Here is a 21,592-nt window from a genome sequence, read left to right as displayed (position 1 = left end):
ATTAATAATACTAAATATATTCTAATATTAGTTTGCTGGCTGGACACCAACAGGAGAGCAGGTCAGATGGAAGTGAATGTGAACAAAGAAACCAAAGCTATAGAAAAACATGCCAATGAGACCTTTTGGGAAATTCACTTATATAAAAACAAACAGTAGGACACAGATATAATGTTAAAACCAGTTGGCTCAAACGATTCTGTCATTTCAGCTACATCTGTAGTTACGCTGCCTCGGTGGTCAACGCTGTTTTTATGTAAATAGATGTTTTTAGGCAAAATGAAAGTGAAACTTAGGAATGCACTGTAACGGCATAAACACTAAAAATAGTGCACTTACGGAGAGCTCTATTTTAGTGTATAAGAGTGGAGAACGCCAAATGCAGTCATGTGTGCTGTTGTTGTGACAGCCGTCTCTCTGTATTTTTGTGATGGAGCGCGCAGCGCACTTGGAAACGAGGTGGCATTAAAAGAATCCATTAGCATGATCAACGGGTGTGTTTGAGTCTGGAATGAGTCAGTCATGACCAGTCACATCAACTCCTCTCCTTAAAAACAGTTGTATCGTGGGTACTTCCACCCGCTGAAAACAGAAACAATCATTCTTCAACTTCAGTTGCTTGTTTTTTGGACGTATTAAAAATCTAGCCATCAGTATTGTTCTGTTTACTGTTATTGTCCTCACTGATGGACACATTTGTCTTAAATCTGAAATAAAACTTTTCCATTACTGTAGTGATTTATATGTAATCTATAACTTAACTTCTTATTAAGAGGACTGCACCGTATAAAACTAAACAAAACACATTGCCATCATTTTTGCAGATACTGTGATATGGGATTCAATTTCAATTTGATTGCTTCTTTTTTATTTTATTTCATTTTCACACCAAACAGAAAGTGTTTTCAGATTTTGTGGCACCTCCATACCTGTGGTGCACAGCAAAATAACAAATTGATTCACCTTTACCAAAAAATGGCAGCACACATGATTTCTACAGCTCCTGCACTTTGGAGATTGTTCAGCCCTAATTATGAAGTTTACATTATTTTAGATTCTACTAAATCTGTGATTGAGAGTGTAGTTATTCTGTATTTTAGTATTTAGTCCAGTTTTACTACTCCAACTATAGAAAGGGAAACATGCCATGACATGTTCATTGGTGCATAAAGTTGTGGCACACATGACAAACGAAGCTGCAGTTATCGGAGAAGATGTTTGATGTTGATATTTTGCATCAATCAAGTTATGTTGCAGCAATAAGTAAAAGATTAATGAATCATGTAGAAAAGTTTATTTTATCTCCTTCTGTGAGGACTTTCAGGTGACGATGTGTTCGGCAACACAATATAATGTGTTAATGTTTTTTGTTTTTTTTTTTTGTCCTCATGCTCCTCCTCTGGTGTTTTTCTTGAGAGGACAAATTTGGCTGGCTTTCTGCTGCGTACGTGCAGTGCAGTATGAACACAGGTCTCCAATCCTCTGCCTCCTGTTGTCACAGCAGTCGCTGTGCCCACCAGCTTAATCCCCTCAGCTGCGGTTGAGCGGCTCGACGGCTAAGTGGATGGCACCTGACTCTGCAGTTATCGTTTTTCCCCAAGTGTGGCGACGCTTCCAAACGGCCCATATCTCACGTTTGCTCCCCCTGCCCCTCCCCTCTGCACTGTTCCCCTCCACGTGGAGATTAAAACTTTGCAGGATGTATGCGTCCTACCCTCTGACACGTTTCTTAGTGCTGCAGACGTGTTGAAAAGTTTTTTAAGTTGGCTCCACGTCGTAGTATCGAGTCTGAAAATCTCTTCTGTCACGGCTTCATCCGTACGCGGGTTTGGACCACAGCAGTCATTATCAGGATTGTAATAATCCTCGTTGCTCCACTTCTAGTCGTCTCTTTTCCAGTTGCCAGAGCCAGCTGTAGTACCAACGCCCCTCTAAAGTTGCCTGCTTCCTTCCTTCCTCTGGGAACAATAGACATGAATCCCCAATATGACACTGCTCTTGGATGAAAGTTCACAACTTTCCCATCAAGCTGTTGTGGTCACAACCTCTCAGACCTCATACTGGCACCATCGTGGTTGGCTCCGCTTCCCTGACCTGAACAGCGTGAGAAAAGAGGAAACTAGGAAGAACTTAATCCGAGGAAAGTGGATGGGCTGAGTAGAGCCGGGCCTGCACCTGGGCCTGGACCTGCGTCAGACAAGATGACCCTTCTAGTTAACCCGAGAGGACAAAGGGAATCCTGCCAAAGATAACTGTTAATTAGGATTTGATTTGTAAATCAGTGTCTGATTTCAGCTGTCATCGTGCCATCAACCCAAACCACGGCCAGGCAGGATGGTGCTTCAAGGGCAGCACACAACAAAAGAGTGAATGAAAAGAGGACTGTCAGTGTGGAGAAGCTTGGAGGGAGAGCGATTATCCAACGTGACAGTGGTCCCAAAGTCTCAGCAAAAATATGAGTAAGGACCAAAAAAGGGAGAATCACGAGCAGAGTTGATTTTAATTACATTTTTAACCGGTCACAAAAGATCACTAACGTCTGACTTCTGTGGGCACTTCCACCTGGGGAAGCTAAATATGGGGCTGTTATCACATTATCAGCCCTTTTACCCAGTTACTGCAAATTCGACCAATCAGGTTAGTCCCCCCCCCCGTGTCAACGCATATTAAAGAAAATTAATAGCCAATAAGAAGTTTCATAACTGGTAGTCTCAACCCGAGTTAGAGTTCCAACATCTCACAGTAACTTCTGGCTCCAAAAATAAATAAATAAGCAGGAAACAACAAAAACACACCACCATTCTGCCGCCTATTCTGTCTCTGTCCATGCATACTTTCTGATAGTGATGTTAGTTAAAGTCACCACCATAATAATTGGAGATTGAGTGTGTTCACAGCTCCCCTTAAATTACATTTTGAGGAATTTTTGGACTACATCAGACATGAAACAGTTGAAACTTTGTACTGCTCTGTGTTTTCCCATTTACCCGTTGTGTTGTTGTTGTTTAGCTGGAGCAAAGTGTTACACTAACAACCGTATGTTCATCACTGAATTGTTTCTTTTTTGTCATTTTGTCTCTTCATTGACGTGAAAAGAAGACCATGTGATCAACTTTCTTAGTGCTATATTCACCCTCAACAATCTTCCCTGACTGCAGAAACCTGGTTCAAAGGTTGACCTCACAATCTGTTTTCTGTTTTAAACCTCTTAACCCTGAAGAGTAATTCATTTTAAAAACTCTGCTTCACCTCAATGACACTGCTTCTCTGTTTTGTTCTCTTCGTTTCTCTGTCGCTGGCTCACTTTTCTCCTTTCTCATTACACATATACATCACGATAATATTTAAAATATATTTGCAGAGGCATTAAAGCGCTCTCAGATGACAGATCTGTGTGCAAGTGCCCTTTCAAGTCCACAGTATCATGCAACTCATTTATTTGCAGCTTTGTCACACACAACTGGTTGTTTGCTCAATTTCCCTGGAGGTTTGTACAGGGTGGCTTTGTGTGTGTGCGTGTGTCTTTGGAGGTGGGATACGAAGCTTTTGATGTGAGTGGGTCTGTTGTTAATACTGTAGAGAAGTCGTATCTACTTAATTAACAGCCACAATTTCAAACAAGAAGTGAAATGTAGTTTGTCACTTTTTTGTGGAATTTCAATAGTGAATATTAAACAGTTTTGTAATCGTATATAACACTGAACCATGAAATTAGGTAACATCTGCTTCTAAGTTCACCTGCAGTGCTCGGCATGTCCTTACTGGTTTTGAATGTGTTTGTGGAGATAAATGCACTAACCTGAGTGTACGCTCTGTCTGATCTGTTCCTCAAATATAATTCCTCCAGTTGTCCATGTAATGCATTTATCATAATATGGATTTTACTTGTCCAAATCTGTCACGTTACACTTTCCACACATGGGAAGTGCCACCGAAGGGCCACACAGTAGATCCTTCAAAAGTAACAGGAACACTGGACACCCACATAGTTGTTTATGCTGCTCTGGGTGTTTACATAAGCAGCTGTATTCACACATGTACCGTCTGTGGGGACGTAAATTTGAACCACACATGGATGCTCCACATCGAACCTCCTGCTCCGCTCACGTTTAACTGGAAGTGGACGATGTAATTTGGAAACTGTCGCGGTGTGTTATTCATCCAGCCTGAGGTTGTAATCCACTCTTCTTTTTTTTTATTTAAATGTTTGTCTGCCCGACTGTCTACAGAATGTATTTATGTTTTTTCATGTTGGTCACATACGTCAGATTCAGCTGAGAGACAGAATCTGTACTGGAAGTTGTTGGTTTTGTAATATTGATGAAATCAAATGAAAATTACTTGAAACTTTTCAGAAAATGACTGAACTGAACTGCATCCGTTGTTTTCTTCTCTTTTGACACCTTCTGTTTCGATGTTTCATTCATTGACTTGAATTTTGAACATCCAGACAACATCTCTATAACAAACTGAAACACCGCAGACAATTGACATCCCAACAGTACCAGTCTGACAATTTTCAAAAATCGGAGGATTAATTAAAATATGCAGGCAAAAGATGGGAAATCAGGCTGATGTTAGCTTTTACAATCAATTTCCAAGTGGCAACCTGCCTTGACCCCGCCTTTGTCTGGGGAACTGGACAGGGTAATGAGTTGAAGATCCCTAACCCATCATCTAAATGGAGCATCATTAAAGAAATTAACATCATGCTGCATGGAAGACTGTAAATTAGAGACTGAGACCATAAACTCATCAGGGAGGAGGACAGACATTTTCCCATAGACTTCAACAGAGTCTGACTTCTTTTTAGAAAATTCTGATGGTCAATATAGATAGAATGAAGGTTAACCTTTGGCCTCACTTTTCAGACGCAGTGTCTTTGTCCAGTTTTATAGCTGATCTGTGGGCGGGGCTATTCACAAGCTGGCCAATCAGAAGAAAGGAGGCGTAAACAACGACAAAAAAAGACTGAACTGATGAACTGAATAACAGACAGTATGAGATATATTTCCATTAGTTAAGTCTGACTGAAGCTGAGCCGCTCTGGTGGAGCCCAAGAATTAAAAGATGTGGCTTAGCTTATGTTTTATGAGGATGGAATGTATTTAACACGTTTGTTAGCGACACACACAGACACACTGCCTGTAACCCAAACCTGTTTCAGCATCACTAGCCTACGTTTTTCCTGAACTTTGTGATATTTGGCAAATCCCCCACTGAACCGTGTGTAATGACGTTGGCCGCTGCCTCAGAAAACCTGTTAAATACGCACAGATTATGAGTGAAAACTTTACCTGTACATTCGTGTTAGGAAAACCTGGCTGTCCTCAGTTTTTCTCCAGTTATAATTATACACTTCTAGAAGACCTGTGCACTGTTTTGAACCAGCGTTGCAACAAAATTTTGGCACCATGACTTATAACTGAATGTTTTGGGTTTTTTTCTAGCGACATATCTTTTCATCTTTACATGGCATTCTTTCTCTGGTTCTGCTTAACTCTCATCCAAGAGTAACGCTGTGTTTTTCCGCACTGTTCTTGTGAAACCGTAAATCTTTACGACTTTGTCCAAATAAATCAGTGCCGGTGGCAGTTCTTGCTGGCATTGGAGCCACAAGTTAATTTGGGCAACATCTTCCCAGCAGTGGTAATGGTGATAATAAATCGAGTGTATTAAAAGGTGATGAAAGCTCCACATGGCCAGTGAGTGATGAGGTGTCAGTGAAGGGCAACAGTGTGGGTTCTCGGTTCTCACAGGTTCCAACGGAAATCTCACAGGAGCATTTGAGTGAATCTAAAAGGTGACTGCAGACAGTGCACCCCTTCGCCTTTCCCCCTCGTGTTTAAATCAGTGACATTCTTTGTCCTGTCGTGGTTCTCTCATCAGCAGTAAGGAAAAACTGAAGTATTCAGACATTTTGCTGTGATACCTGAAACACAATCTGAGACACAGTGGGGAGCGACTTCATCTGCATCCCAGGAGAAAAAAGAAAAGCTGAAAAAGGTCAGAAGAACGTTTTGCGTTTATCTGAGTCATCACAAGGATATGTCAAATAAAACGTAATAAAAAAACGCATTGAAAGGCAACTGACCATCTCCACAAGGTCCAACGGTTTATCATGATACAGATCAGAAGAGGTGGAGAGAACTGCATATGAATGAGGACTGAGGGTCAGTGAGCAAAGTGACCCAGAAACTGATGATCATCCTGGTTGATTGGAAAAAGCATCTGAAGGACTCTCAGACTGTAAGAATCAAGATGTCTGCTCTGAAGAAAGGAAAACTGAACTGTTTGATATCATTTCTAATTAAGCATGGAGGAAACCAGACACCCATCACTAACTGGGGGTAGATCCAAGGTGTGGGCATGTCTTCAGGGGCAGAGAGAAGGAAGCTGGGGAGGGTTGAGGGAAAGAGATATCCTCCAAAAACAAAAATACCTCAGACGGAGCTGAAGGTTCACCAACCGACACGACAGCGACCCTGAATGATGCAGAAAGGTCAACTAATGCAGATAACGCTGAACTGTGGAGTGACAGCTGCCCCCACCACCACCATAAAAATTGCTGCCATCAATGGCCCCTGTGCGACCACTCAGAGCTTCAGGAGGGCAGAAAAAATCCCAAAATCCAGGCGTGCAGTTTTTGCTTTGTCATTATGGGACTTTACATTGAGTGACGTTTTCATGAAGCGTCAGCATCACAAGATATGAAAAAGGGTTGGAATACTTCCTGTGGGCGCGTTGGCTCGGCGTTTCCAGGGTTTGTTTCTGGAGCGGCGGGAAGCTCGTTACTCACTGTGCTGCAGTGTTGCTGTGAGGTGTGAGGCGTGCCGCATGCATCCAGGCAATTATCATCCTGTCTTCTAACAGTAAATACTTGTTCGCTGAACTCCACCTCACTTACAGTGCGATGGTAATTACAGGTTGACTTTGCATATCGTTTTGGTGCAAAGTGCCTCTTTGAACATTCTGGCCCAGTTAAACGATGTCAGTCCCGCTGAAAGCACTAGTGATATCATGCGACGCGTTACACGTTTGAACAAGTTTCATAATGAGTGAGCGTTTTGTTTTGGAAGGAAATTACTAAAAAATTAGCCCACATATTCAACTCTTTGCTCACTGAGCAAATAAGATGTTTGAGGCGGCGACCTATGAGTTCACAAATTCAGTCGAGTTTGATGAGGGACAAAAAGACGATCAAATGGCATCGCTGTCTGTTTCCAGAGCTTGATCCAGGTTTGACAGTTTGGACCGACAGTAACAGAAGAACCAGAAGTGTGAGAAACAGCAGAACAGATCTGAATTTATACAGTCTACATGCTGTGAAAATTAAATGAATTCAAGTCAAATCATATAAGTTCTGTGAAGATGAACAGTGGGATGGCACTGCAGTGGCTAGCATGGTTGGCTCACAACCAGAAGGTCCAAAAACTCACATTTTATCAATGTTATTATTGAAGAAGACTAAATCATTTTCAGCCTTTTTTGAGTTAATTGGTTTTTGTTGATTTGTCATCTGTACATCTGCATGTTTTCAGCTAGCTGTATGATATTGTTATTTTTGTCAATCAAAGCATTTCACTCCTGTGTTTGACTCCCTTTTTCACATTATCGGTGGTTTTTTGAAAATGAGTTTGTGTACATAAAAAAAGACCAATTAGGCATCCAAAACTCTGGCCAACACATCGGTTTCATAGCTTGTGCAGAATTTTTTGAAATTCAGCCCCATTTAAATAAATTCAGAAAAGAACGTGATGTTTTCAGGTGTCTGAACTGACTTCATGGTATCTTCAGTATAACAGAAACACAATGTAAGTCATGGCATGGTTTTGGTGGAGTGATTTTTAGCACACAGTGCAGTCACAGAGTGGCTGCAGCCTGCTATGGTGTTATCCTGGTGATTTTCTGTCCATTAGGACATTTGTCTTAGCTGTCCTGTGCACAAAACAGTGACTGATGGAGTCAGATTTAGCAACTGGAGGGCATCCAAGCTGAGTGAGAGATGAATTAGAGCAGCCTCTGTTCCAAGGACGAGGCCGAATCATATATTTCCCAAAGTGGCACGTCTTACCTGGACCTTTTGCATCTTTCTGCCTGTGTTGTAGTTTTTAAATTCACAAATTAAGATTCTTTGAGAGAAATGTGCTTTTATGATAAACCACAAGATGATGAAAAACAATTAGTAACACATGAAGAAACACCATGAAAATATAAATACAGTAAAAGAAAAAAAAGTAAGCAGCCGTTTTATTGGGAAGTGTTTGACAAGTGTGAAGCACATAATGAAGAGCAAGAGTCAAAATTTCAGTCTCACCTTTTTCTTAAGTTCCCCCATTAGGTGTGACAGGAAGCTGGCAGGGCCGCTCTCTGGGCGTTACATCTGTTTCCCAGGCAGCCACTCAACAAAACATGGCCTCGCACACCAACATCACCATTCTCAGCAACCAGAATTACAGGAGCGAGAGAGCAAGAAAGAAAGAGTGTCAGCTATCTCAGTGAGACATGCTTCGCTCAAGGCTACGTCTCTCTTTTTTCTGCCCTCTCGTCTCTCTCCTCCTTCCATTACTCAGCAGCAAGAGGCAACAAAAAAAGGTGTGACTGAGTGCTCATCACAAACCTCCCCCCCTTTCCTCCCCGAAGAAAAGCAGCTGTCCAGGCATGAAAGTGCAGCAGGTTAATGAGACACAGTTAACACCCGAAAGGACAATCTGGAACGGAGACGGGGGCGGCTAAAGAGAAACCAGCAGGAAATCTGGATTTGAAGAGATTTTCTTGGATCCATCACTTTAAAAATGCAGAACAATAACAGCAACTCTCGTTGTTCGCAATGTGACACAATGATTTATTTTCCTGTTGGTTAATAATCCACCGATACCAAATGTTTGTTTTCAGTCACAAGCTTTAAGCCTGAACATAAAGTTAGTGCTGTCCAGGTCTAACCGCATTCAGATTGCCAGAATCGATCTTCACACAAAGTGTCTAATTTTAATTAACCAGACTGACAACTAGTAATGCTGCAATTACATCCCTGTAGCCACAGATGTTCATTTAACGGTCTTTAAGGCCAAGTCTGCTCTTCATATGGTGTGATCACCTCAAGGCATCTGTCTGCTCTTATTTTGGGAGAAATCTGAGTTGAGTAATTGAAGCTCTTCCACTTAGGAACCATCAGTTTAGCTGCAGTTGGATGCCAACAAGAGTTTCAGCTCTCAGATGAACTGTTTGTCCTTAAATGAACCCTGTGGTGGTTTTTGCCGCTTTGTTTACCTCATACAACCAGGAATGTACATGCACATGGACGGAGCCACGAAGAGTTCTGCTCAAGACTCCAGAGTTAATATTTAAATGTTGTTGTTTCTGATATTTTTTACGTTTTCTTTGATGCTTCGTGGAGAGAGATTGGTTGAGGTTGAAGTCAGCTGCTGTCTTTCTAAAAGCTCTGATTTACATTAACAACCTGGAACCAAATAGGTTTAAATTTAGTCATCGTCAACCACAAAATTGTCAAAGGACTCCACAAAGCCATCATTTGTTTGATGCTCCCTTGATACACTTCTGTGTTTAAGCCTAATGTGGTTTCTGATTGTAAATCAGGTCCAGATTTTATATTAATGCAGTGAAAGTCTCAGAGACATGCTCCCAGTCTGGATTCACAATGTGAGCCTTAAAACCAGCCGTCGGGACTTCAGGGACTTTGGCTGCTCTGAAATCTGCTGTAGTTCAATCGTCAATATCAACCCTTCAAGAAAAGTATGAAATATGGGAATTTAACTTTTTCCTGGAGACATCTGCCAAAATCCCCCCTGTATGGATGTGAGCACAGTTGGAATGGTTCAACCAACATCATCTCTTGGTGATCGCTTCTGATTTACTGAAGTATATGTCTCATATAATTCATAGCTACAGAGGAACTCCATCATTGAGCCCAGAGACTCCGACTGTGGCAACTCCAGTTCTGAGTAATTTTCACTTTGATGGATCACTAAGCAACAGGAACAACAAAAATGGTAATAACCTAATTGAGACACTTGACTTTTTTTTGACAAAGATGTTGAATAGTTGTGCCCACCAGGTGTGTCACCCAGGTAGTGTTACAGACGCACACAAAAGCCTAATGCAGAAGTAATTGTGTCCACCCCCACCTTGTCTGTCATCCAAGCCTTTCAAGCCGCGGGTGTTTTCCTCGTTGTGCACACTCTCACACATTTACACACAGATGCACTCACGTTTCGTTGGAAAAACTGCTCAGCCTAAAGGCTTTGTGGTTGCCTAGCTGCCCACCTACTCACCTGTACCCGCCCATCTTCACCTGTTAGATGCTTAAGACCAAAATAGAATTGAAAGTAATTGCACCATCAACAGATAGTGTACTTGCCGTCTCGAGTGGTTGTTCGTACTTGCAGAAACGTCACCAGAGGCGGTTCAGCGAGGCTTGATTGTATTTGGAAGTTTCAGTCTATCACGGTGCCCACTCGCTTAGGACACACTGGGAAAAGCGGCTTGCGTGGGTAAGTCCTTGGCTTCGGCAGCAGTATCCGGCCCAGGATCTTGCCCAAGCTTGATTTGCTGTGATCATCTTTCTCAATCTCAATTTCAACTGTCCCACTCACTAGCTGAATAAAGCTTGGTGTGTCCCGATGGACTAGTGGATAAGGGGCGTACCACATTGGGCACATCGAGCCCCTGGCTGCAGGTCGCTGGTACAAATCCCAGACCTCTTCATGCAGTAAAGGGGGTCCCACTCTGCCCCTAACAAACGAACATGAACACTGCCCAAAAAAAACCTTTAAAAGATAATTAACTAAAGCTTCAACATGGAAAAGAAGTGCAATTAAATAAGAGTAACAACTGGGTTTACTGAGACAAAGTTCGATTACGCAACAGAACCGCAGACATGAATGTTTGGCTGCTGTCAACACAAAACTAACAATAATCTTCTCAGTTCCCACATTGAAAGAGTGTGAGGGGACGTGGTTTGAGATCTCAAATCTCAAATCCCTTTATTGTTACTCTGAAGAAACAATGAAATTCTGCCTTTAAAAGCAGCTGCAACCCTGAAATTATAAAATGTATTTTTGTCAGTAATGTCAGGAGGGAGAGAGGAATTTCAAACTCTGCAACATGAAAAACACAAGTTCAGGATGGAGTGGAAGTCCAGCAGTTTGATTGTCGATCAGTTCAGTACCGGCAGTGTGCCACGTTTATTACTCCAGGGGTGAATGAGCAACGTCGGCATATGAATATATTTGTGTTCAATGTTGTTAACCACCATCCCTCGCGCTCTCTCTCTCTGTTTATGACCTTCCTCAGCTCCTGGAGTACGTTGGCAAAGGAAAGAGTATCATGGACGTTGGTTTGGCTCAGGCCCGCCAGCCGCTCACCACCCGCTGCCACTACTATGAGGTGGAGATCATCGATGCTGGAGAGAAATGCTACATCGCTCTGGGGCTGGCACGAAGGGTGAGCTTTCTCAGGAAATAATAAAACTGTTGACAGCTTTTCACACACACAGCCCAGTGTCTCTCTGGCCTGATATCCGGGTCAGACCTTGGGGGGGAGTTTCTTCTTTGACTCAAGGATGCACCCTTTGGTTCTGCCACTCAGAAGGAACAAGATTTCTGTCCATAACTCAACAATTAATTCACTAATAATGACTGACTTCAACACATTAAACATCGAATGAAGTGATGACATAATGATCAAAGGTCCATGTCACTGTGGCATCAATATGTTCCCCAGAGCCCCTCCTGGACACTCTTTAATGCTGTAACTCAGGAGCCGGGGGGGGGCGGGTGGTCGTAACCATATTTCCTCCAACTTGACTGAGCTGGCGGAGACTTCGAACCACAAGGTGGTAATTCTAGTTTTTCATTTGGCTCCTTCCCCCGTTTTTCCACACTGCCATATATTATGCAGCCTCACTGAATGAGCCCAGGGGATGTTGAGAGCATATATAACCCCCCCGATGATCGGCTTCATCTATAGGCTGTCGGAGTGAACACAGACTGTGTGAAACTGTCTCGCAGTAAACAGCTGTAGTGTCATAAGCTTTATTTTCTCTCCCATTAGCCAGCAGCTTAGCCGCTCTCTTTGGATCTAATGGCCTGCTTTGGGTACATGAAACACTTCCAAGAGGAAAATACAATTTGAGAAATTTTAACACCTCTCATTTGAGCCCTCATTTCTTTTTCCAAAGAATGCACATAAGGTTCCCATTTCTGCATTAGAGCTGCAGCTCTGCGAGTGACTATTAGCATGTTGACCCGCTTTGAAGAGTAAAACAAACAAACCTGTAGATGTTTGAGCACTGACTAAGAATGATACACACCAGGGGGTGAAACGCGGGTCAATATTTCAGCGCTCGGCTCTCAGGAGGCTCAGTATAAGCAGCAATTTAGGCTCATGGTTGATTTGAATCCTCCTCACTAAGCTTTTAAATATGAGGTTAAACTTTTCTGATTGATGGACTCTCTTATAAAACCTATTTGTGTTACCGTTTCAGCTAATATTATTCTTCTGACTGTGCAGCTCTGTCTTCAGCAGCACAGGTTGGTGATTTGTGAATTTTATGCACCCTGTAAGTTTTACCTCGAACGTGTTATTAATGTGAAATATTAGTGACTGCCAAAGCCAAGGCCTGTGGAGAGCTCCCAACACTGTCTATTCCAGGGTCAGAACTCTGCTCCTTTTAATAACAAAATAAATGATTAAACTTGTACAACATCTTTCAAGGTCCTGCAGGCAATTTATATAAAACAGGAACAGAGGGACGCCGATGCAGAGAGGACTGGCCTTCACAACCTACAGATTTCCATCCACCTGTGGAATTTTACAATACTAGCAACTCATTAAAAGCTGAATGTGCTTTCTGTGGACAGATTAATCGATGCCTACAGTAAGACATTGAGTAACACTGGCAGTCTTACCATTTTCACAGATGTCTTATTCGCCAACCTTCCCTCCGCTGAAGTGAACTGTTCTGACTCTATTTTTCAAAACAGGAGAAAACAGTTCTTGGAAATATCTGTGGAAACAGCCTCTAAAATTTAGTCCTCAGAGCAACTGACATCTGACAGCCACAGTTGCTAAAAAAAGCTGCTACCAATTTCTTAGACTACTACTGAAGAGTGTGTTTTATTGTTGATACAACAAGCCCACATTGTGTTGCCTAAGTCCAGTTATATCCTCTGCATCCTCTTTACAACAGCCAACATTTAGAAGCACCGCCATGCTGTTATGCTGGCCAATCGACCTTCACTAATGCTCCTTTACAGAGACTCCTCGGTCTGCACCATCTACTGGAGCTTAATCTTTCAGCCCTCATCAGGCACTGTGTTCCTCCTACAAATGTCGCCTGGCGTCTCCCAGCAGACGAGGCGCACTCAGTGAAGCCCGTTCTGATCTGTTGATCCAATGATGGAACCAACTCCTGAATCCAATCAGAGCTGCAGCGTCCATCTCTATCTTGAAAAGATCTTGGAAGCTCATCTCTACCAGGCTCCTCCTCTCTTGAAACCCAAACATGTCTAACAGGCACTTAGTGTGCCTTCTGTTGCACTTTCTTTTATAATCCTTTGCACTTATCCGATGGATGTAATACTTACACCGAGCTGAGGCTTTACTGAAAATCGCTTGGGGATAAAAGTGTCTGCCAAGTGAGTAAATGTAAAAGTGCTTTTTGTTCAAGTCATTTCAAGTCTGTCTTTGGCAGCTCCCGACACAGAGTTTGAGTTCATGCAACCTTTTCCAAACACAAGGTTGTGTAGATTCTGTAACAGCAGATGACCAGACTGTTAGAATGCAAAATACCAGGCAGATCAGCCATTCACCTGGCGACTCCAGTCGGAGCGCCGCAGCAAATCTGTCCAAACCTGAAACGGGTCATGCTAACGGCTAACAGAGCCAGCTAATTACCTGCTGTGTGAGTTTTAAAATCAGTGTACATACACAAACAAGACAAAATGTCGCCTGAAGTGCACAAATATTACCAATAATACACAAAAAGGCTGTAATAGAATTATTCAAAAAACAAAGAGTGTCCTTCCCTTTTCTATCTGCTGTTAGTCACACATGACATTTACAGGCACTGAATAGAAATACACCCCCCACTGAAAAAAACACAATCCTGCAAATGACCCAAACAGCATCATCACTCATAATAATAATAAAAATATTACTCTCTATCTTGGATAAAGAAAAAAATCCTGCAAACTAAATAGATAACATTACAGAATTGAATATTATGTCTAAATAGATAATTATAAAGTCTTTCATAAAGACACATTTACAGATGTTACAGATACACACACACACACACACACACACACACACAGCCAATCAGCCCACACAGATGAAGCCGCAGTCACTAAAAGTACTGCGGTTGTGAGTTGGTGCCAAAGCCTCCCCAGAAGAAGAGGAATGTAAAGGACCTGTCAAACAAAAATAGGTTTTAAATTCAAATCCTTTAAATCACATTATACACCCCAAATATAATTTCTTTTGTGAATCCCATTCAGACAAAACAACACGAAGATTCTGCGACGGACCTGAACAAAACCAGAACATTCCCTCAGTTAAACACACACAGACGTTGCTCCCACGGGTGAGAAAGAACCTGAGTGGTGATAACTCCGGTCCCATTACCTCCTCAGAGTTCCCCTGTCATTTCTTTTTGCTCCACTGCATTTCTCTCTGCATCTGGGTTTCATTATAAAGATATTACACTTAAGTCCAGGAGAGGTGATAAAGCAGCAAATTGAAGGGCTCGGATAATGACTGTTTACTCAACAGCAGTCACTGCTCCTTTTCACGTAGCATCCCGTGTTAGGAGAGCAGGCCTGAATATAAACAAGAATCCCCTCATTAATACGCAGCAGACTGCCAGATCTTTCCTTTGTCTTTCTGTTTAACCTGGTTCCAGACTGCAGGATCAACTTTGCATGCTTTTCCTTACTTTGCAAATCTTCTGCAACTTCTTTCCTTAAGCCGAGTCTCTTCCCATCCTAACCGTCACAGCAGGTCATCTGGCGTTCACGTCAGTGCCACAAAGACCTACAAATAAGTAGAATTCATTCATTCCCTTCTTCTTCCTCGGATCTGTTTCCGGGTCAGCCTGGACCAGTCTCCAGACAGAGACCAACGGCCAGTTTAGAGTCAGGATGTCTTTGGACGGTGTGGGGAAACCAGAGCACCTGGAGGCGCCAGGCTCGGGAACCGAACCCAGGACCTCCCTGTTGTGAGGCAGCAGAGCTAAACACTGTGACAGAGTGCTGCCCTTCACATTCATTAATAATTAGAAACAGAAACAAACCAGACGGGATCTAATCTGAAATGTTTAAAAATGGCTCTCGTAGTGTTTTAGGATGCAGTCCACTGTCACCTATCTAATGATACAGTTGTAAAAAGAAGTCAGATTGCATTGAACTCAAGGGGAAAATGTCCATCTTCCTTCCTGATGAGTTTACCGTCTTGGTCTCTAGTTTCAAGTCTTCAATACAACATGTTGTTCATCAGTAGAAAATAGACCATAAAACACAGGATGGATTAGGGGGGCGGGGCTACTGTGTGATTGACAGACTGTACTAGAGATGTTTCTGGGTCACTGGGCCATTGCAGTGAGACAGATTCTGGCATGTAAGATGCTGTGACTTGAGTTATTTAGTTGAGATATTAATTCACCTCTCAGGATGAAATTAAATCACTTTAGTGATCTGCAGAGTTTCCTGCTCCTGCCGTCACTTTTACATTTCTTCATTGTGCTGATTTATGGCTGAATGAAATTTCCATCAGCCACAGCTGTGCTTTGTGTTTATGGCCAGTTCCTATCTTAGCGTGCTGCCATGTTAGCAGGAAGATGATGTGTGTGTGTTAAACTTTGTACCTGCTAAACGAAGCAGAGCCTTTTTGTCTGATTTCACTGCACTTTGTTGTAACCTCCCCAAAATTCAAATTTTTCCAAAGATGTCAAATAAAGTGACAGTCAGAGGTTTTGTAAAATGAAAAGGAAGTAAATGTTTGAATCCGTTGAGATACTGTTGCCAGTTTCCTGCCCAACAAGGAAGTTGGTGGAATTTGAGCTATGTGATAAGTTTGAATGTTTTTTTTTTCTGTAAAATGAATGTGTTGTTTTTTATGTTGGTAATCTCAGATCTGTTTTGACCCTGCCACAGTTCCTAGACCTGTCGTGACCTCTCGCTTTCCTGCTAATTCCTCTGAAGATAAGGGTCTTTATGAATGTACAGCATGCATACGCTTGGTAGCACAGTTGTTTTTCATCCGGTACACACAGCGGTTGCTATGCTGTGGGACAAAGAGAGATCTAACCTTAGTTATGGGCTGGAATGGTGTGAGGGTTAGGGGAGGGGGGTGTTGGTGCAAGATAGAAAGTTGGGAGGTAGAAAAATCGAGGGAAGTTATTCAGAATATGAAAAACACACGGGGGTGGGGAAGGGGGAGAAAAAAGCAGGAAAACCCTCATGTCCTGAAAAACAAACCCTAAAATCGCCAAAAAAGAAAAAGACCGTAACCCTGTGGGAAGGAAGGGAAGCGAAGGAGCAGGTAGAGGGGGGAAGATGGATGGATGGGTGTCATCGTTGTGGAGGGGGGATCTCAGTCTAACAGATGGTTTTCTCAGGTCACCGCTGACCTCATCCTCTCTGATTGGCCCACACTCTGTTCTGTTTGTGCACATAAACAAAGTCATAAAGTCAGAGCACACTAACTTACACACAAACAAGGAATAAAACCGCTCGGGAGGCTGGAATGGCAGCGTTTCCTCTGTCCTCGTATGCCCCAGGACCAGGACCGGGTCCTGGGAACAGCCTTCTTCCTCTTCCTCCTTTGATTCAGCAGACCTACTGACCATTTTTCACGGCTGCTCCTGTGAACCTTTTTATTCTAACAGGGTCAGTTTAGTGTAAAACAAAAGAGCAGTCACTGTGCCAAGGCCTCTGATCTGAAAGCTGCACCACCAGCACAACAACGCACAGCGTCCTCGTCAGTAACACTCTGATTCCATTTTAATACAAAACACAGACAGTTTTCTCTTCTGCGCCTTTCAGGGTGTTTTTGTCATACATGACTTTATATCTTTGGGTTCCTGACTGTTTGACGAGGCCAACCTTATAGAATGATCACATTTTCAGTATTTTCTGAAGTTTTTTTTTTTTTTTTTTTTTTTAATATTGACACTGATTGATCGTCAAATGTTAAAATTCACTGTTCGTTTACTTACGTGGCAGAAGCAACTTACAAATGAGGGACAAGACTGAAGCTTCGGTGCAGTAGGAAACCTTGGCTTGAGTACTGAATACTACATCTGTTTAGTAAGTGCAAGGAGACATTTATGGTGTTGAAATCTTATTACCGCCTGACTCCAGATGATAGTAATCCCAGAAACTATCAGCCACGGGAACTCAGCGTCTAATACATGGAGATTTTAGATTGGAGATTATGGAAATCAAAATCAGGAATACTCTGTCAATCCCCGGGGACATTTGGTATTAAATAATGCACGAGGAATCATCAGGTGGTCTAAAATGTGATTTTTGTGAGATTGCCGCTTTGATGAAAGGCCGGAGAGGAATGTTCAGGACCGGCTGCCTTCACTTCTGCATTTTAGCTTTTTAAACTGAACTCTGTTGACTGAATTAGTACATGACATTCAATATAATTTGCAGTAAAATCTCAAATATTGACTCGCTTTCACTGTAAAATAGACATTCTGCATACATTTGCATATTTATGGTGTTTAATAACCTTAAATGAGCAGAAAGGTAGTAAGAGACGAACACAGAGAAGAGCAAACCCCCTACTGGAGACCCCAGACATCACCAATAGATCATCAGTTAAACGAGGATCTGCAGCGTTTGTCCTTCAGTTAATCTCTATAATCTGATCCCAAAAAAAAAAAAAAACCCAAATCTCCAATGCTCCTGGAAAAAAAATAGATTGATCCTTGAAATAAATTTTCCATTCCAATTTCTTTCTTTCCTTCATATCCATGTGATAGTGCGGTTGGAGGAATGGGAAAGTCAGCCAGAGTCTGAAACAATTTCAACACCATCTGATGGATTGCAGTGAAATTTAGATTTTCAAGGTCTTGAGATGCTGAATTGATGATGATTGCACTGATCCCAGGACATTTTCTGTGGATTTTTGGTTCTGGTTGGAATATTTAAAAAAATATCAGATGGGTTGTTATGAAATTGGTAGACATTCAGAGTTGGGTCGTGTTCTTCCTTCTATCCCGACTCGCTCTCAGGCCAAAATTTCAATTTGTCCTCGCTGGTGGACAAACTATGTAGCTCAGAGATGTGTTGGCACTTCTCGACAGCAGATCTTTATTACCCAGTAAAGAGCTGGAAGAGAGCAGGCGGTCTGAAATATCTACAATGAGCTGATACTGACTGATATACTCACCCTGCAGATCTTATCAGGCTGCTGCTAATGCTGCCTTTGGCATTTATCTCGGAGCTCAACAGAGTTCCTCACAACAATGTAAAAGGTTGTCCTTATTTTGATTTGAATCTGCTCTTTCCGAAACTGTCGATACCGTTCAATCATTTTCTGCCACCTGGTCATTACACACGTGATGATCATCATTTCTCAGTGTTACAGTTCGGTACAGCCCACAGTCAGTTCTTTGGACGTTGGGAGGCTCATCGGATCAATGCTGCAGTTTAAAAACAGATCATTCCTGGCCGACTCATTAGAGAATATTTGTTGTTTTAGGGGACAGGACAAACTCGGTGCTGTATCAGTTATCTCTGTTAGAACGGAGAAAGGTGGACATGCCTGAACACATGCACACAGATGGGCTGTTGTTTTCTCTCTCCCTTTAGATTATCAGCTCGTGTCAGACAGTTGCTGTTATCGTGTGGGGAGCTCCAGGTTTTAGCCCGATGACACAAGGTTATACAAACAGACCTGCATTAGAGCCCCACACAGTCTCTGCCCAGCCCGTATAGGTGAGGCGGCTGTGTGGGCACGTACAGACCGAAACGCACCACTTTTCCTTCCTCCTTACAAACTGTACCTTCGGCACACACACACGCCCATACGCTCACATCCATGATAATTCGTGGCTTAAGTGATATTTTTAGATAGCTCTGTGATATGTCAGTTTCATAGGCGCAGCAGATGATGGATATCTGCCTCCACATGGCTTTCCCCGCGGCCCGCACCTTTCTGCTCGGTATTCTTTCAGACTTGTTTACTCTGCCATAGTGTGGAAATGCAGGCTGCTCTGATGACACTGCTGTAGCAGCTGCAGATCTAATATTTCAGGCCTTTGCTACGCCATGCTGTGGACTCAGTGCCAGTGTTTATTGTTCTTAGAGGCAGCTTGCATTTCACTCATGGCTTCTGCAGGCCAGCGGGGGTATAGGCTGTGTTTGGAGAGTGCTGTGTTCTCAGTGTATTATTCCATCATATCTTGATAAAGAGGTTGTAGCTGTGACTTCATGTGATTGAAAAACGTAAATCACAGCAGCTGTTGCAATTCCAAAACCACAATAAGTTGGATTGATGAGATAATCTGTTCCAAGTCCCATAAACAAATCTTACTGCTGACTTGTTTTCTCATTGTCAGATTGTCATTTTTTTCTATTTAGACACACATATTTAATCCACTAACCACCTCGTAGTGTGTATTCTTCCACATGGGCTGCTGTTACACAACAATTTGGATTTCCCCATATAACTTTCATGCACAGAAGACAAAAGTGTGTTGTTTGCTGCCTGTTAGCGTTTCACTAACTTCCATTACAACACTGATCTGATGGCTACATACATGGTGTTGTGGCGGAGTCTGAATCTGAATCTTGTTTCTTAATCATGTTTAAGACACTTGTTTCCAAGTCTGTGAGCATCAAAGGTATCGCAAGAAGGTCCACATCGCCAAACGGTACAGTTCTGGGTAAACTACGTAGTCATGAAAAGAAAAAGAAAACTTGCCACGCGTAAAGTTGGCATCATAAAAATAAAAAGGAATAATTTGACCTTCATATTGTTACTGTTTTGGATTTTGTGCCAACATTAAGAGACACGATAACATTCATGCTTTGTTGCAGAACCAAAATGTGTTTAAGGGGAAAATGTTGTTCTGACAGTTCATGTTTTCATTGCTAATATTATGGGAGCAGAAAAGGCAGATAGAAAACTTTAAATATATTTGAGGAGACACAAAAGAAAATTTAAAGGAACTGCTGAGCTCTGCTAAAATTCTTGAATGAATGATGATTTAAAATTACTCAGCAGTCCATCCATCGGTTAGTTTTGGAGCCTCCATCGCCCTCTCGTTTGTTTTAACTTGAAGAACCTGAAGGTGAAGCTGAGGAGGAGGGAGGGCTGGATCCTGATTGGGTCTTAAAGTGTGTCAATCACGCAGTAGCCACATCCCCAATCCAACCTCTGCTTTTAGAAAAATTACCATTGTGTTCTAATGAAGACTTGAAAGGAGTGGGAAGGAGGGCTATTTTCCAATAGACTTTAATACAATCTGACTTCTTTTCCAGCCAGTGGAGTCGCCACGTCACATTTATAATATATGCATGTGGACCGAAAGTTGACCAGGTTCACTAAATTAGAGATCAGATGGAAAATGAAAATTTACCACATTTGTGTAAAGCTGCGTTTTCAGTTTGTGGAGTTGGAGGTCCTGCTCCAGTTTTTCTCACTAACATGTTTATTTGATGGATGGAACACACTGAGTCAATGTTTTGAGTTGGAGATGATGGACACCATCACCAAGAAGACAGCTATGAAAACATGCATTTAATAGTTGATCCGTTTGTCAGACACGAGTCTGCGCTTCACATTAAAGCGCCATAAATCCATCCCTTATTTGTTTAGCCGTTCCCAATGTTGTCTTATTTCAGAGTGTTCCTCCAAATCTCTGATCAGATCCGAATCCATAGATCATCAATCAGTGAGCGAACACCCAGACGCTCTTCTTCTGGTGGAGATGAAGCCGCCGTGCCAGTCAGCACGATGGGGGAAGAGGAGCAGACTTGGCGGATCAAGGGGGTTTTGGGCTTGGAGCAGGACCTGCATTCCTCCGTGTCTCTCTGTCTTCCTCTGCTGATGTCTCACTCTGTCCTTCTGCTCCCTTTTCCCCCCATCAATCTCCATTTCCTGCTCCTCAGTCCCCAGCGGGGTTGTCAGACATGATTGCTGATGTTTCCCTGATGTCCTGGCCCGGTCCGCCTGGCCCGGCCGAGACGCTCGCAGCCGTGTCCCTATTGCTCATTTCTCTTCGCCACACAGGTGCTGATAGGAGGCGGCTTCACTTTGCTCATGGACAACTTAAAGCCTCTCAAGTTTCTGCACGAAATGCATTTTCAAGAGAGAAATGAAAATGAAAAGAACCCGTGGCCCGTGAAAGGCAGATGAGGAGAAATGCAACGCAGACAGTTTACCTGCCGGAGAGAAAGTGAACAAGAAACCATTTTGAAGACGTTTTGAGTCATCTGGGGAGACGAAAGACGAGCATAATGTCATTCCCCCTCCTCGTCCGTCCTCTCCTGTTCAGTATTATGTTTCTACAGTAATGGAGGCCGAGAAGACAGATAAAAATCTCTGGTAATTA

General features: G+C 42.6%; 1 protein-coding gene across 5 annotated transcripts in view; it reads left to right on the top strand.

Moving 5' to 3' along the window:
• spryd3 (SPRY domain containing 3) overlaps positions 1-21,592 on the top strand; it is a 45,641-nt gene that overhangs the window by 14,255 nt on the left and 9,794 nt on the right. For all 5 annotated transcript variants that reach the window (XR_003840903.1, XM_029505688.1, XM_029505687.1 and 2 more), the window contains one exon: positions 11,314-11,463. Coding sequence is in view for 4 of the 5 variants with exons in the window: in XM_029505688.1 (XP_029361548.1) it covers positions 11,314-11,463 (150 nt within the window). In the remaining variant the exon portion in view is untranslated. The remainder of the gene's footprint in view (positions 1-11,313; positions 11,464-21,592) is intronic.

Source organism: Echeneis naucrates, chromosome 7, assembly GCF_900963305.1.
Source record: "Echeneis naucrates chromosome 7, fEcheNa1.1, whole genome shotgun sequence".
Taxonomy (NCBI): domain Eukaryota; kingdom Metazoa; phylum Chordata; class Actinopteri; order Carangiformes; family Echeneidae; genus Echeneis; species Echeneis naucrates.
This window is presented reverse-complemented; position numbering and strand designations above follow the sequence as displayed.